At 45.5% G+C, this 15,480-nt stretch overlaps 1 protein-coding gene across 1 annotated transcript in view; it reads right to left on the reverse strand.

The window, feature by feature from the left end:
- Positions 1-15,480, reverse strand: part of hmcn1 (hemicentin 1) — a gene marked incomplete at both ends in the record, with an annotated part of 207,151 nt that overhangs the window by 172,778 nt on the left and 18,893 nt on the right. Inside the window, one exon of the mRNA XM_080728122.1 lies at positions 10,149-10,219. Within this exon, the coding sequence (XP_080584248.1) occupies positions 10,149-10,219 (71 nt within the window). The remainder of the gene's footprint in view (positions 1-10,148; positions 10,220-15,480) is intronic.

The following is a 15,480-nucleotide window of genomic DNA, read 5'->3' on the forward strand; positions in this document are numbered from 1 at the left end:
CACTATACTCAGTCAGTAGTCAGTGGAGTAGCAAGGAGATGTTGAATTGGGGGGAGGGGGAGGGGAGTCCCCCCCCCCAAAATGAACGGTTCTCTACTGCGGGAACCGGATCCCATCGTTCACTTCAAAGAGTCGTTTAAAAGATTCGATTCGTTCACGAACGTCCCACCTCCATGCGCTTCCTAATGCTGCGTTCTGGTGAACATTAACCCGTTCATGCCGGTGGACGGCTCACCAAGACACCAGCAGCCCACACGATTTACAAGCCCATAACTTTGCTTGTAGATCGGCTGTGTTTGACTCGCGTTACCGTCGTACGTCGAAGTATAAAGCAAACTTAATGAGACATGAAAATAACTAGGTGAGTTCTGATCAGAAACACTCGTGGTTTGTTTTGTATGATACAGGATTAAGAATGCTGGCTTTCCTAGGCTTACCTAGGCTACATTTGATACCAATACTTGTTATTTGGACTTCTACTTGTAACAGAGTATTTCTACATTGCAGTAGGCCTATTGATTGATACTGCAGTAAAGAATGTGATTGTTTTTCCACCACTGAGTAAAAGTTAAGCCATAAGGTGATAGTCATGGCTTTGAGGGTTCATCTTCTGCCATTGTCTCAGGTTATGACAGGCTTGTCAACTCTCCTGGATCTCCCAGGAGTCTCCTGGATTTTGAACCCCTCTCCTGGGAGTCTCCTGGATTGGCAAATCTCCTGGATTTCTCCTGGATTTTGTATCAAACTCCCAAAATTCACCAGAACACAGGAAATTACATCTACCATGTTAAAAATGTTCTGGGGGAGGACCCCCAGACCCCCCACTTTAGGGGTGGGGGCAATGCATGCAAGAAAGATCATACAGATATTCACTTAAGTAATGACTTAAAGATGAGAAATCATTATTAAAGATGTCCTTTTGCTTCTGTCATCAGATCTGTACTCCTACATTTGGCATATTAGGCTGAAATTGTACACATGCTAGTAAAGTAAGCCTGATAAATGTATCAAACATGCACAAAATTCAACAGAACACAGGACAATATTATCTATTCATAAGTTTTGGGGAGAGGACCCCCCAGACCCCGGTTGGGGAGTTCCGCGCACCCCCCAAAAATAAATCTCCTGGATTCTGACAGTCCAATGTTGACAACCCTGGGTTATGAAGGCCAGTTTTGTATTTTATTTACAAAAGAAAAGCATTCCAATGAATGTCATCATCATAGTGCGACGATTCGTAAGGATCAAAGCTAGTTCAGGGGGCGGTCCCAAGGGAGCGCGCGCGCGGAGGGGGGTGGGTCACTAGGTCCTGCCCCCCCCCTTACCCATAGTTCATAGGGAAGTCAGATGGTGGGACTCAGTCTTGTTGCATAGCACTGCTGCTGCTACCACGCTGCAGTACACACACAAGCGCCACACTTGTTGCTTGCAGGTAGCTGTGCTGTTGCCCACCGCTTGGAGAGGGTGCCTAACTTGGCTGAGTATTTCTGGCTGTTTCTGCTATTTTTACTATCGCTCAATTCATGTTCTTTAATAGCTGCCAAACTAAGAAGATGTGTTCTTGGCCAGGTTGTATGGGAAGTTTGAGATTGTTATTCTGGTAATCGCTGAATTCTAAACTGCTGTTTCAAGGTTCAGATGTCTTGCTATCTTGCTGGTGCCTAGCTGATTTCTGTACTTTCAGTTGTTTGTTGCTAAAGCTATTTCAAAGGTGCTACAGGCTTGCTAAAGTTGCTAAAAGTAAACTCAGTATCAGAGAAGTTGGCTGTGGCTACGGGCTAAATGCTAGCTTATTTCGTGCCCTGGTGGGCCTTTACTGGGCTACCATGAGTTAAAGTAATCTCAGTTGTTGGGTTGTCGATAACAATGTCAGTACTTTGCAACGGCGCGGGCCGTATCGGCTAGCGCGGAACAACAGGTTCATGTACAGTCAGCTTGGAGCTAGCTGGTGGCTATTGCTAGCCGGCTATTTCGGTAAGGATGCTGTTAGCTGGTAAATCAATGTGCTAGCCATGTCAATGCATAGAGCGGCGGCCCGCGTGGAAACATGGCCCCGTAGCAAGTAATGAATCACGCTAGGAGGATTCAGTTTGTAGGTTGCAGGTGTCTGTAAACGGCAGCGTTCACCTAGCTCTGAGCTAGCCGAGTCACGTCAAGCGGTGATTTACGGCATGACGTTCGGCAGCGAATACTAAGCACTGCGTGTGGGAAATGTAGTTCTCTATCATGCCAAGCCTCGGCGTCGTGCTAATAGCAAGAATCGTATGAATTACTAGTCACGTCAGGCCAGGAGGAAGCTTTCGATTCAAGCTTCGCTCGCAGCGTGCTTAATCTAGTTAGTATGGGGCCTATATTGCTTCTGCCTCGCCTCGGGTTATGTGTACGTTTACCTCTTTTGCACTGTCTGGCCGTCTTAACAGCTGATGCTTATGAGGTGCTAGTTGCTATACCATAGCAGCTAAATGGTTTCTGTCGCTTCTTGGACCACAGTAGGGCTGCTGCCAGTTACCGTGGCGTAGAAGCCCTCGCGGGATGAATTATTAAATACAGTAATCGCCTCTCTTTGAGAAGCCTATAAAGGATGTTTGTCTGCGTGGGCTCCTGAGAGGAGGAAACCCGCAAGCTCATAGGTGCCACAGTTTACGTGCAAACAATGTTTTGTTCCGCTAACGCAAGTCGTGCCTGTCTGTCCTGACGTCACCAGTTGAACTCGCTAGTGCACTGCATGCAGGGAATCGTAGTCTTCTCTAAATGCTCGGTAGCTCCAGCTAAATATTCTCTTCTGCTACGGTAGGAGCCATCGTTCATTCCAGCCAGGCAGCCACGAGCTGTCTGTTGATGGTCGGCTAGCTTGCAACTCAGAACTCATGTACTGTAGCTAAAGAGGTTTGCTAACGTTCCGTAATGACTCTTCAAGCTGCCTATTCCATGGGGGTTGCGTGTGTCCGTGGTCAGCAGCTACCTAGCATACAGGCTAGCAGAGGGTAACGTCACGAAGCGAAGGGTGGCGCTCGGTCTGCGCATTCTGAGCACATGGGTAATGTGGCTCTCTAGCATTTTAACCTCCATGTCACCTGGTCCGTTACGATTCTTTTTCGTTATTATAATATTTTATGTGCACGCGCAGTTCAATAGGGCAGGGATGCGCATGTATTATTAATGTCTATGCTTCGCTTGTGCCCACTGTTCAAGCTTAGCACACAGGCTTCGTTTGCTGTTCATGAGGATTTGCCTGGTCTCGGTTAATGCTAGCTTTGCCCAAGCTGCGGCTGCCTGCTGGCATAGCAGCTGATGATGGTTGCCGATGCTACTCTGGTGAAAACGCTAACATCTGTTTATGTTTGCAGCTCGGGCCAGAAACTGCCGCGTGTCTGTTGGCATCAGGGCGGCGTCGAGTGTGGCAGCGTTGAAGTTGAAGTCATTGGATACTATCCTCTATCGAGCTGCCGTATTTGTTTCAATCTAAGGTTATAGTTCTGGGTCACTGCGTATCGCACTGTATGTCCTTGTGGTGTTTCCGTAGCTGCGGCACTCGAGCTAATAATTACAGCTAAGGCTACTGCTAGTGAAAAATGACGAGTTGTTTATCTTTACAATCACATTAAAGCGGCCACAGGACTGTTGCATCATGTTCACCATTGCAGCTCCAGGATAAAGGCTGCTAACGCCATGCTTTCTTTTCAGCTCAGGCTAAAGTGCTACACGTCTGTTGCTGCAGCTCACGCCAAAGCTAATACTTGTTTCGGGCCACGGCTGCTACATGTTGCTGCTGACATCATGTCTGTCCTTTCGGCTTCTTGTTGGAGCCGCTGCATAGCGGCTGCTACAGCATGCCATCGTTGCAGCGTCGCGCTGCAGCGGCTGAGTGTTTTCTGCTAACATGTTTATTCTTATAGTTTCGTCCACTACTGTATAGTTCCATGAGACCAGTCAGGAGTCGGTTGGCACTGGAGAGGGCGTCGCTACTACAGCTTCCGCTGCTTCTGCCGCTGCCATGGGCTGCCAGCCTGCCCACCCGCCCTCCTGCCTGCCCACCCGCCCGCCTGCACTGCCTGCCCTCCTGCCCGCCCGCCCTCCCGTCCGGCTGCCCGCCCACCCGCTACAGCATCAGTTGATGCTATTACCGCTGCTACCATGAGCATGAACCAGCGCTGCGTCGTGCTGGAAGCCTGGGGTGCCGGCCCATCTTCCGGGGGCGCTGTCAGGCTGTGACCGTCGTCGCCACCGCCAGGTCGCAAGGGAACATGGGAAGCTGCAGTTTCAGCACCAGCGGTGGGAACTCCATTCCTCTCGCCAGCTGCAGCTTTCCCAGATGCACTGAGGAGCCACACTCTAGCAGGTAAATAGCAACGCATTTGCTTGTTCGATTCTGTGAGCGTTCAGCCGCTCTCTAAGCTGCTAATAATAGGCAACCATAGTTACATAGCAGCGACTTACTTGTACTGAATGTTGGGCTTTAGCCGCTCTCTAGGCTTGCATAGCTTGCCTTTAAAGGTCAAGACGGGTATCTCGTGGAGATTCTTATATGTGCAGCAGCAGACTCTGCAGCAGAGCGCTCTGTGGGCTGCGAAAAATTTCTCGGTGATCCTAAAAGTCAGCGACCCTAGGCGTGGTCTCATTGCTATGGTCAGCTAAAGCTAAGATTGTATTTCTGCAGCAAGCACATGCGGTCACCAAGGCCAGGCTCAAGATGTGACTAGCACATGGCCTCTGAAGATTGCAGCTCGCAGTTAAACCAGGGAAGGTACACCAGTGTCAGTCGCAGAACTAACTCTCCCTTCTGTCCTTTCATGTCCATGCTGAACACCGGGCTGTCTGCCCGACGTCCTCGTCACACGACCCCCGGAGAGAGCTGCTAGATTGGCGGCCCGCCCCTCTTCACTCTGCATTCTCTCCGGATCGGTGCAGCCACACCACCAGCACTTCTGGTGCCCTCAGCTAACTCAAGATCCTGCACGCCCAGCTATCAAGCACACATATCACAGGACTGACCGAAGCGTGATGGTTCCAAGCTGGAGTTGGACGCGCTTCAGTTAACGCTTCTGCTGCTGATGCTAATAGTGCTGCAGGCACTATTAGCAGGGTTGTTCCATAGGGTTTCACTTGCTGCTTCTGCTGCGTTACTCGGGGCACGCGCCCCTGATAGGTTGCATGTTTTCTTTGCTGCTTCTGTTGCGTTACTCGGGGCACGCGCCCCTGATAGGTTGCATGTTTTCTCTGCTGCTTCTGTTGCGTTACTCGGGGCTCGCGCCCCTGATAGGTTGCGGGCCACGAAAAAATTTACGCTTTAATATTTCAATATTGCAAAAGCTAGGTGGTTGCTGGGGTGTTAGTTAGGTAGGATGTGAAGCTGTATGGCGCTGTAGTTATATGAATTAAAGGTTTCATCGCTGCTTCTGGTTCTGCTGTCTATATATATATACGTCCATGTTGCTGCTCCCGCTTTTCTCTAGGGTGTTTTAGTATGGCTTCAGTCAGATTGCAGTATATCGTTATAGTCAGCAGTACCACCTTCCTCACCGTTGGTTCGGTCTGCCAGCTGCTAACATTCTTAATTATTAAATTGCTTTAGCAGTACTTATAGCGTTTTGGCAAGCTGCCAATATCATTGCTTAGTATTTTGCCTTAGTAATATTCGCTCTGCCAGATGCTAATATGCTTAATTATTATTTTTGCGTTAGCAGGAAAGGCAGTTCATAGTTTGCCCCGCAGTAATGATAAATTAATCGCTAGAGTCACAGCAGAGCTGCCTTCCTCGCAGTTGGCTAGCACTGGCATGGGATTCTGAGATTTTGGCGTGCTTTGGGGGTTTGTAGTTTTGGGGGGTATCGGGCCAGGGCTCGCTGTAATAAGATTATGCCCTCGATGCTCATGGTAACATGAGGATCGTGGGTTCAGCGAGCCATGGCCCGAGGCAGAACCCCATGCCAAACCATGCTAACTTAGGCTATAGATTCTATGCTGTCTTATAGTAGAGCTAAGGTAGGCTGCCAATACTATGCGCTTATATATAGGCTTAGATTCTATGCTGTCTCTATAGTAGGGTGCTCAATATGCCATGCTGTGTGATGCTTGCTTTCTGCCTTCATTCTGGTCAATAAAGTATATCTTAACCCAAGTGATCGTCTCCTGAAATAGTGCGACGATTCGTAAGGATCAAAGCTAGTTCAGGGGGCGGTCCCAAGGGAGCGCGCGCGCGGAGGGGGGTGGGTCACTAGGTCCTGCCCCCCCCCTTACCCATAGTTCATAGGGAAGTCAGATGGTGGGACTCAGTCTTGTTGCATAGCACTGCCCCGCCACCACCCCAGCGCCACCTTCAGGTTCTGCCTTAGATCCCCCTCGGGGGGTATCGGGCCAGGGCTCGCTGTAATAAGATTATGCCCTCGATGCTCATGGTAACATGAGGATCGTGGGTTCAGCGAGCCATGGCCCGAGGCAGAACCCCATGCCAAACCATGCTAACTTAGGCTATAGATTCTATGCTGTCTTATAGTAGAGCTAAGGTAGGCTGCCAATACTATGCGCTTATATATAGGCTTAGATTCTATGCTGTCTCTATAGTAGGGTGCTCAATATGCCATGCTGTGTGATGCTTGCTTTCTGCCTTCATTCTGGTCAATAAAGTATATCTTAACCCAAGTGATCGTCTCCTGAAATGTATTTATCAGATTGCAGTAATACAATTAATTGGGGGTTATACAGTGAAACCGTAGGCTTGGTATATGTTTGGTTGAGTTTAGTTTATTTATTTTTTTTATAGCGTGGCTAGCGATCCCCCTAGAAAATAAATGGCCAGCCGCCACTGGTGTGTGTGTGTGTGTGTGTGTGTGTGTGTGTGTGTGTGTGTGTGTGTGTCGCTCTCTCAAAGAGCAAAAAGAGAGGGAGAGAGCACACGCTAGAGATGTTGCATCTGTCCAAAAGCAAAAAGGTCTCATCTGTCTCACAGTGCACTCTACCTTCTTCATTAAGATGTTAAACTTGGTCACACATAGGTTTGAGTGATTAGGCTACTTTGTTTGATGTGAAAACATTGTGATGGATAAAGACCTAGATGTTACCTTGTGTGTTGGATTCAGTCAATTTGAAGAAAAGTAAATAATCCAGCGTTTCATTTGAGGTGAGGACAATAAGAAAGCACAGTTTTCATTCACTGCTTGGCAAGATCCATTCTATAGCCTATTATGTCATTTTATCGTTCAGACCAGCTGACTGGAGTGAGAGCTTAATTGAAATGACCTACATTGCGCAGTGAACTGGAATTATATAATTAATTATTTGTCAATTACAATTATTTTGTATGATTAATCGTCTCGACAGCCCTAACTATAAGTTAAGGTTTTAGGCATAATTTTACTGTGGTAAATGTCATGTTGTTAGGGGAGGGTCAATCTTTTTTTTTTTTTATGCCTGGGGAGGGTCATTGATTTTTCCCCCAATTGAGAGGGAGGGCCATGGCATTTTATATCAGGGCTTATGCAATTTCTCCAGTAACACCCCTCAATAAAAAACGACCCCTCCCTAACATTCAAATATTATGCCAACATTGTCATCAATTCATCTTGAAAATTAGTAAACTGGATTACTGGGTCAAGTGATTACAACTGAAGAAGTGGTCCAGTGCAATACCACTTCCTGATCCATTTGTGATCAAAACATTATTAATCCTTACAATAAACTGAGAAAACAACAGTGTACTTTGTATCTTATTATGCATATTCTATGTTTCCCATTATTACTTGTAACTGCCCTTTTCTTTATATTGTATAGTATATAGTGATATACGCCCTCATTCCTTCTCCGTGGGGTGGTTGTGCATTGCAGCATTCCTGCAGGCACGTGCCAGGTTTGTCTAAAGTGGATGGCTAACAGCTTACTATACTTCACTGACACATCTGGAATGGAGTGATCCATGTTTCCAGGCCAGTGAGATGGAATGTGTAGACAGAGAATGACCCTGTCTCTACCCTGCTCCCAACATGTCCCCTCTGGCCCCCCATTGTCCCAGTAATAGCACCTTGACTCAATTACCCCTACCCCCCCACACCTCCCTATATCCCAACACACCCTGTTCTCTTCTATTCCCAACTAATAATAATTCAGTCAGGAAGACGTCTTAAATAGATTTAAAGTGGTGGTGCCATAGTTGTCTCCACCAGCCGAAGGCATGGGGGAGAGTATATTTTCGCCCCTGTCCGTCCGTCCGTCCGTCCGTCCATCCATCCGTCCGTCCGTCCGTCCGTCCGTCTGTCCGTCCGTTAACAGCTAATCTCCGGCGCCGTTGGCCCGGTCGCTGCCAAACTGTGCACACACACTCCCTGGATACCAATTCTGAACCTCTGCCCCAAATTTCTCACATGGGCCTGTTCTAGCGCCACCAGGAGGCAGATTTTTGCAAAACAAACTTTTGGCCAGTACTCCTACAGATTTTGTCCAAAAATCACGCAAATCGGTAGACAGTATCTCTACAGTCATGTGATCGAGATGGATCTGTTGGATTTTCCATATTCCACCCTGATTGGCTAAAACTGGCTTCCAAAGTTTGCAGGATTGGTCCGTTTGGAATAAAATGGTGCCATGGTGGCACTATAACAGGGCAATTCGTGTTTTTACCTATAATTCCACTGATCAGTGTACAACTTTGTATATGCACTCCCTAGAGGCGAAGGAAAAACCTTTGCCCTGCATTTCTCATATCTGCCTTTTATAGTGTCACCAGGAGGTTGACTTATGTAAAAAAAAAAAAATCCTATTATTCCTTGAGATTGTATCCAAACATGCAAAGTGATCAAGACATATCTGTTCGATATTTCATATTCCATCCTAATTGGCTAATATTGGCTTCCAAAGTTTGCAGGATTGGTCCATTTTGAACAAAATTACTTAAATCATGAATCATGAATAATACCTGATGATCATGTTCTAGGGGGGAAAAAGATCACGGCAGCTGAAGCTTGTACAGTATGACTCCCATGCCCTGCATGAACTAACGTGACGCTTCATGGAGCGGTTTAAACCATTTCACCTGTAGTTCAATGGTTATTAGTGTGGCTTACCACTATGTTTCAGTCATGAGCATTAAATGAGAAATACATTTATTTGGTTTGGTGATGAATGGATCTGCTCCTCTTGGGTACTCTAAGGGAGCACACAAAATCTCCCCTGCCAAATAGGCCATACTGCACAAAGGTATGAATTTTAGCCAGCATATCACATATCAAACATTTGCATAGCATGATGGCCCTTATTACGACTCCATGCTGGGTTGTGTGTAACAGTTGTCAGAGGCAGTGAGCGGTCACGAGGTGAGGAGAGGATACGTTGGCGTGAGGGGAATGAGGAGAAACAGGAACTCTGTGAGGGGTACAATATTACACACAACAACACAACACACGCTCAGGCCAAACGAACAGTAGCACGTGCCAAGGATGCACAAGCACTTGCCAAAGGGCAGACCTCCAAATACTATGTTCCGTGTAAATGTCTCTCTACCTCCCTCTCTCACTCTCTCTAAGACAAATTACTCTGTCCTGCTGATCCTTGGATGTCTCCGGTGCATTCCAGTTTTAGACTTTTACTTTTTTTTCTTAAGCACAATACAAGATGATGAGCATTCCTTCGCAACTTCCTGCCTCTCTTCAGGCAGTGGCACGAAAATGTTAGCTTGGAAAGACCCTGTTTGGTCCTTTAATCCCATTATAATGTTTTTGTTTATACATGTGTTTGTATTTGTAACGGCCATTAGAACATCAGTGAGTGAAATGAACACAGGTTGCTGGAGGGTTATGTAGCTACAACAGCCAAAGCTACTCTATAGGTCCAATAAAAAATTATACCTACAATTTTACAAAAGATGTTCTCAATGAGGCCATGTGTGATTAACTCATGTACTTGTGTACCTGTATGAGCAACCTGGTTCCAACATGTCTCTTTTTGCATTATACTTCCATCACCAAATCATCTTCATGGCACCTTATTCTCTATTGGGTGGTCAGACTTGAGTGCAGGGGACACCTCAACACATAGCCAGGGCCGCAAATCAAACCTATACTTCTGCTTCCTAGGCAGACTCTTTTTCTATAACATTTAGTCATTTACACGCTACAGTTTGAAAGCTATTCATTTTGACATTTGTAATCTGTTCAACCCACCTGGACATACAACTCTCTCAGCTCATACTGGAACTTCTTTGGGTCTGTTGTGATGGTAACAGGTCCGATCTCTGCAGAGAAAGAATAAAGAGACTGTGATTAAACGTGCCTCAGGCAAATGTCTCCAACGGGATGAATAACTGAAGTAAATTCATTGTCTGAATTCCTCTCCCTGGCCAAATATTAATGTTGGCGAATGCTTACAGATGTCCAAGTTCAAATGTCACAGTTTAAACAGGACTGACATGAACTTCCAGAATGAAAATAACATGATTTAGCAGGCTGGACAAAAAAATATCAGAATGAGTCAGAATCAGGATTGGATATGGGTGCTACAGGGAAGCACGACGACTGAAATTTCCAGTATGATAACCAAAGAATGCATTAAGAGCTACCGGTAAATGGCACCACCACCAGCCATCCATATCCACAATATATGCAAAACAAGAAATTTAACAAAGCAAAGTAAAACAAAATGGACCAAAATGGAAGAAAAACAAAACAGGAAAAGAAGAGAAGAGCTCTGAGATGTTGTATGATATACAAACGTTGAGGTGAATTTAATCAAATTCATTGAAGTCCCACAGCAATAGAGATCATTCACTGGCATCAGGAAGGAATACATTATTACAGGGGTCCGGGGGTCCGGGACCCCTAGGGGGTCCTCAGAGTTACTACAGGGGGTCCTCCAAATCTTTGTGTGATTGAAGCTTTGTTTTCTCCTTTTCTATATTAACCACTTGAACCCTAGCGTCCCTATTCTGAGAACTTTAGCCAAAAATAGCAGATCTACAAGTGCTGTGAGGCGTTGTGAGCTTGTAGATCGGCTATTTTTGGAAACATTGATGACACTGGGACAGGGATCTCCATATGGGCATAAAATGTATGTTAATTAGTAAAGCCAAGCAGGGCCTTGGCAAGTTAGGGCCTGCTTTGATGCCTGGGGATCTCCATATATGGGCATAAGGGGGTACCCTAACAGGGCATCATCTGGGAATGCCCATACTGTATATGGACATTTTAATTTGTTTTATCCTTTATTAATAATAATATGTATCCATATACATACAATATATTTTCTGCCCATACAAGGAGATCCCTACCTTAACCAGCCACACAGATATGGGCCATGTCTTGGCCATCTGGCCAGTGATATATATCGATGACATCAGGGACCTTCATATATGGGCATAAAAGGGATTCTGGGGAATACCCATATATGGACTTTTACATAGGTGATGTCACCTGTGATATCACTTGTGATGTCACAGTGACAAGGGAAACAACCCATAGACTGTAAAAGAATGTGTACTGACTGACACAGACAGACAGACAGACAGACGGAGACAAGCTGCGACATTTCTCATGGTAAACTGCGAACCCTAACCCAGTTCAATCAATGTTTAATCTCTTAACGTAGATTGAAACCATTCCGTGAGTGTGTCATCACTGATGTTCCCTCTAACCTCCCTTCCCCTCCTTCGTTGTCAGCTGTTCTGCAGCTGAGGAGAAAATACCTTTCAACTCAGGTATTTTCTTGTGTCATTGTCTGCCCTGGGTTTGGCGAGGCCATCTTTAGCCAGGTCGTAAAAAGCACCAGGAGCACTTCAACCACAGACGGCTGCAGTGACATCATGGCCTCTGCTCTGTACATTGGCCAGCGTTGGTAGTCACTGACGTTTTCTCAGCTTACTTTGTTCTGTCTGTTACAGTAATGGGCTGCTAAGTCCCCATGAGACTAGAACTGGGTGACTTCAGCCACTGCAGCTGTGCTATGGAATGAACATGATGAGGGCCTACAGCAGGCACACACATGCGTGCACGTGCACACACATACGCAAAAAGACCAAAACAGATACAGACACACGCAAACGCGCACACATACGCGTGTACACACACACACACACACACACACACACACACACACACACACACACACACACACACACACACACACACACACACACACTTTTTTGCAGATGCTAGCAGATTGGAAAACAAGGGGTCTCTTGTTGGAGTTAGGGTAATTACAAAGGCTCCCTGACGTTTGAAAAAGGATATGGAGGTGCCTTACCACAGCATTTCTTAAACTTTATCAGGCGGGGCCGAAATGAGACCTTTAGTCTTGCCCTGGAACCCAGGTGCATTAAATATACTAGCGCTCTTATCTCATAGAGTCTCTCCATCTAACATTTTAACCTTTAGGTGAACCATGTAACCATCAACCATGCTGTTGAAGCCAACACAACCATATGTCTTGGCAATAGAAAGACATGAAGAAAATAACAGTAACAGTTAGTAATCATCATTTTCTTTATCATTTAGCCTATTTGTACCCAAGCAAGCCAACTACAAAGCTATGTCACGACAACTCTGACTGCCCAAACAAACACTTTCAATTCTTCTAATAAAGTAGGTACAGCAGTGAGAGATCTTTTTCCAAATGACCCAGAATTTGGCAGCCTTGTAAACCCTTGAGGTGGAGAGAGAGGAACATTTATGGCAATCAAAAGACACTTTTTAAAACTAACATGGAAATGTATTTGGCTGTAGCGAACGGAACATAGATTTCAAGCAAAACTTTTCAGAGATGGAAAAGCTGACTGGCCTTTCCTTATGGGAGAGTTTCCCAGGACTCTTGTGAGTACAGTATGCTTTGGACCATCTGTGCAGAGTGCAATGGTGCCCCAAACCACAACCATCCTATGTGTACTAGTACTGTGGAAAACCATGGCTAATACTTGTGATCTCTTTATACTATAAGTCAGAGTATTTGTAACACTTGAAATCCAACTAGTTTGCCTCTAAATACATGATATATATTACATGATGATGATGGGTTCCTGTCTCTGTTCATTCTTTATCATCATCAGTCTTCCTTTCCTCTGTTTTCCTGCCATAAAATAGATTAGGCCACTGTAGTTCAAATAAACAAATAGAATAAATATCTGCCAGAACTTGAGTCTGTTTCTCTGTAGCCACAACGGAAATGGTTATAATTCTCCCTCATGGGACAACAGAGAACACATGAGTGACAAACAGGACCATGTGAGTGAACTTAGTCTGAATGAATACTTTGAAGCCTGACCAGTGTTATTACAAAAAACAAACAAAGAGAAAACAACAACCATGAACATCAACCTTGAACAAAGATTAACAGTAATCTGCTCAGTTGTTAAATGTCCTCCATGTTTTCTTAACGTGCAAGCAGTGTAAGCTGTTGACTCTAGCTGACAGGAAGTAAACAATGAAAACAAATGGCTCAGGTTGCAGTTTCCACCTTCGCATTCCCATCCCATTTGTCCGACGTAATGCCGCGCAAATTAAAGTGCCTCTGTGAATCACGTGCATGCTTAACCACTAACAGAGAGGCTAATGGGATGGAACTAACCGGGCAGCTCTCCAATCACAATCTCAATTTCGCCTCCTCTGGCTTTCAGGATCTAGCTAATTCGTTGCGAATCATTCGCACATTCACTAGCTTCCACTCCTGGCAAGTAGCAGCGACAGGGAGTTCCAATGGCCCATCCACTGAAAGTTCACAGGCATCTTCCTACCAAATCAGATTCCAGGTTTGGCAGCATTGCCCTGGGGTTTAACAGTTTCTCAGGCTTTTGGGAGTCTGAGCAGGTCAATGCAGATAGTCATAAAAGCCACTGCAACCCAAACACTACCTGTCATATATAGTCTACAAAACGGTGACAATGCAGCAGTATGGGAATGTAAGGGCTAATTTATATTTCGAGTGAAACAGCCATGCAATGAATGAATTATAAATTAGGCTTAATATGGAGCTGCCCCTCTCTCAATGAAACATAGACACCGGCAAACACACACGCACGCACGCACACGCACACACACACACACACACACACACACACACACACACGCGCGCACATGAGGGGTAAAGTTTATAGATTTATTCAGTCTTGAACATTTGTTTTCATTTTATTAAGCAATGCTCTGGTTGTTCTCTACACACACTTACTTGTGTCTCTACAGGGCTACACAGCAAATGGGTCCATTTTGGTTCCATTCTCCATGACTCTCTGAGTCAAATTAAGAATGAGCAGTGACCACAAGAACTTCAGCTAACAGTGTGGTTGTAGAGAGGATTTATCTAAGCGCACACTGAACAGACTTTATGAAGATTTACAAAGCAACAGTACTTCACTCATCATGTTTCTTTTTGGCTTAGTTCTATAGAAGGATTTAATGAACATTACTGCGTTATTGAAGCAGTTCACTAAAGTATTTGAGCCAAAGATACTCCCTTGAGGACTTGAGGGAGTGTGCTGCCCGGCGTCGAGCCAGTCGGATAGGCGGTTGTCCAGAGTTAAATCATATATTAATTCGTAGGCTATTGTGTGGCGGCGGTAGCGTGCAAGCAGTTGACTTGCGCCCACTTTATTCACTTATTTTTTGGCAAGCAATAGCTTTGCATAAGAAAGCTATAGATATTATTTAGTTTAAAACTTTAAAAACAAGAACAGATTGCATCTGTGATAAAGAGGAAAGAAGGCCAGCGCTAACATAAAATGATGTAATTATCAGTTGGGTGCACGTTGCACATACAGTATCTGCAAACACGCATGTGACGTTCATTATAATATGGCCGATAAATTAATTAATTGGCCGGTAAAATATAATCCTGCCGGCCAAGGTGGCCGGCCCCAAAAATGCCTAGCGGAAACCCTGGTCCAGACCCATATAACCATAGGCTGTATAGTTTAAACGGACATCCAGTTGTCCTGAACTGTCGATCCAACTGATATGAGTACCGTATATGCCCACATACTGTACATGGGCATAAAAGGGACACAGACAGATGGGTACCACGGGTACTAAAACAACGGGTACAAGGGGTCTTACATAACCGAGTGAGGCACGCATTCCCAATTTGCATCATTCCCGAGAAGATCGGTGCCCAACGGGCATGGTCTAGTTTTTATTCAAATCAATTATAAATATATATTCTATATTCGGTTAAATCGTTCCGTTGGATTAACAGTTGCACACGTTACAGGACTAACCAGAGGCTGTAACAGAGAGCTTTGTGTCGTCTTGCTGACTCAGTTGAAAAGTTGCCAGGCTCAGAGAGCCTGCTGCCCTGACTGTCAGCCATGGGGATAATTCACTTAATCAATCCCACTGGGAAAACACATGTGAAACTGTACAGTGTGTAATTAGCGGGCCTCTGTGAGTGTGCACGCACACACACACACACACACACACACACAAGCACATGCACACACGCACGCACGCACGCACGCACGCACGCACGCACGCACACGCACACACACACGTGCGTGCACACACACAAGAAGAAAAT

Source organism: Nannobrachium achirus (genome assembly GCF_963921795.1).
Source record: "Nannobrachium achirus genome assembly, chromosome: 1".
NCBI lineage: Eukaryota > Metazoa > Chordata > Actinopteri > Myctophiformes > Myctophidae > Nannobrachium > Nannobrachium achirus.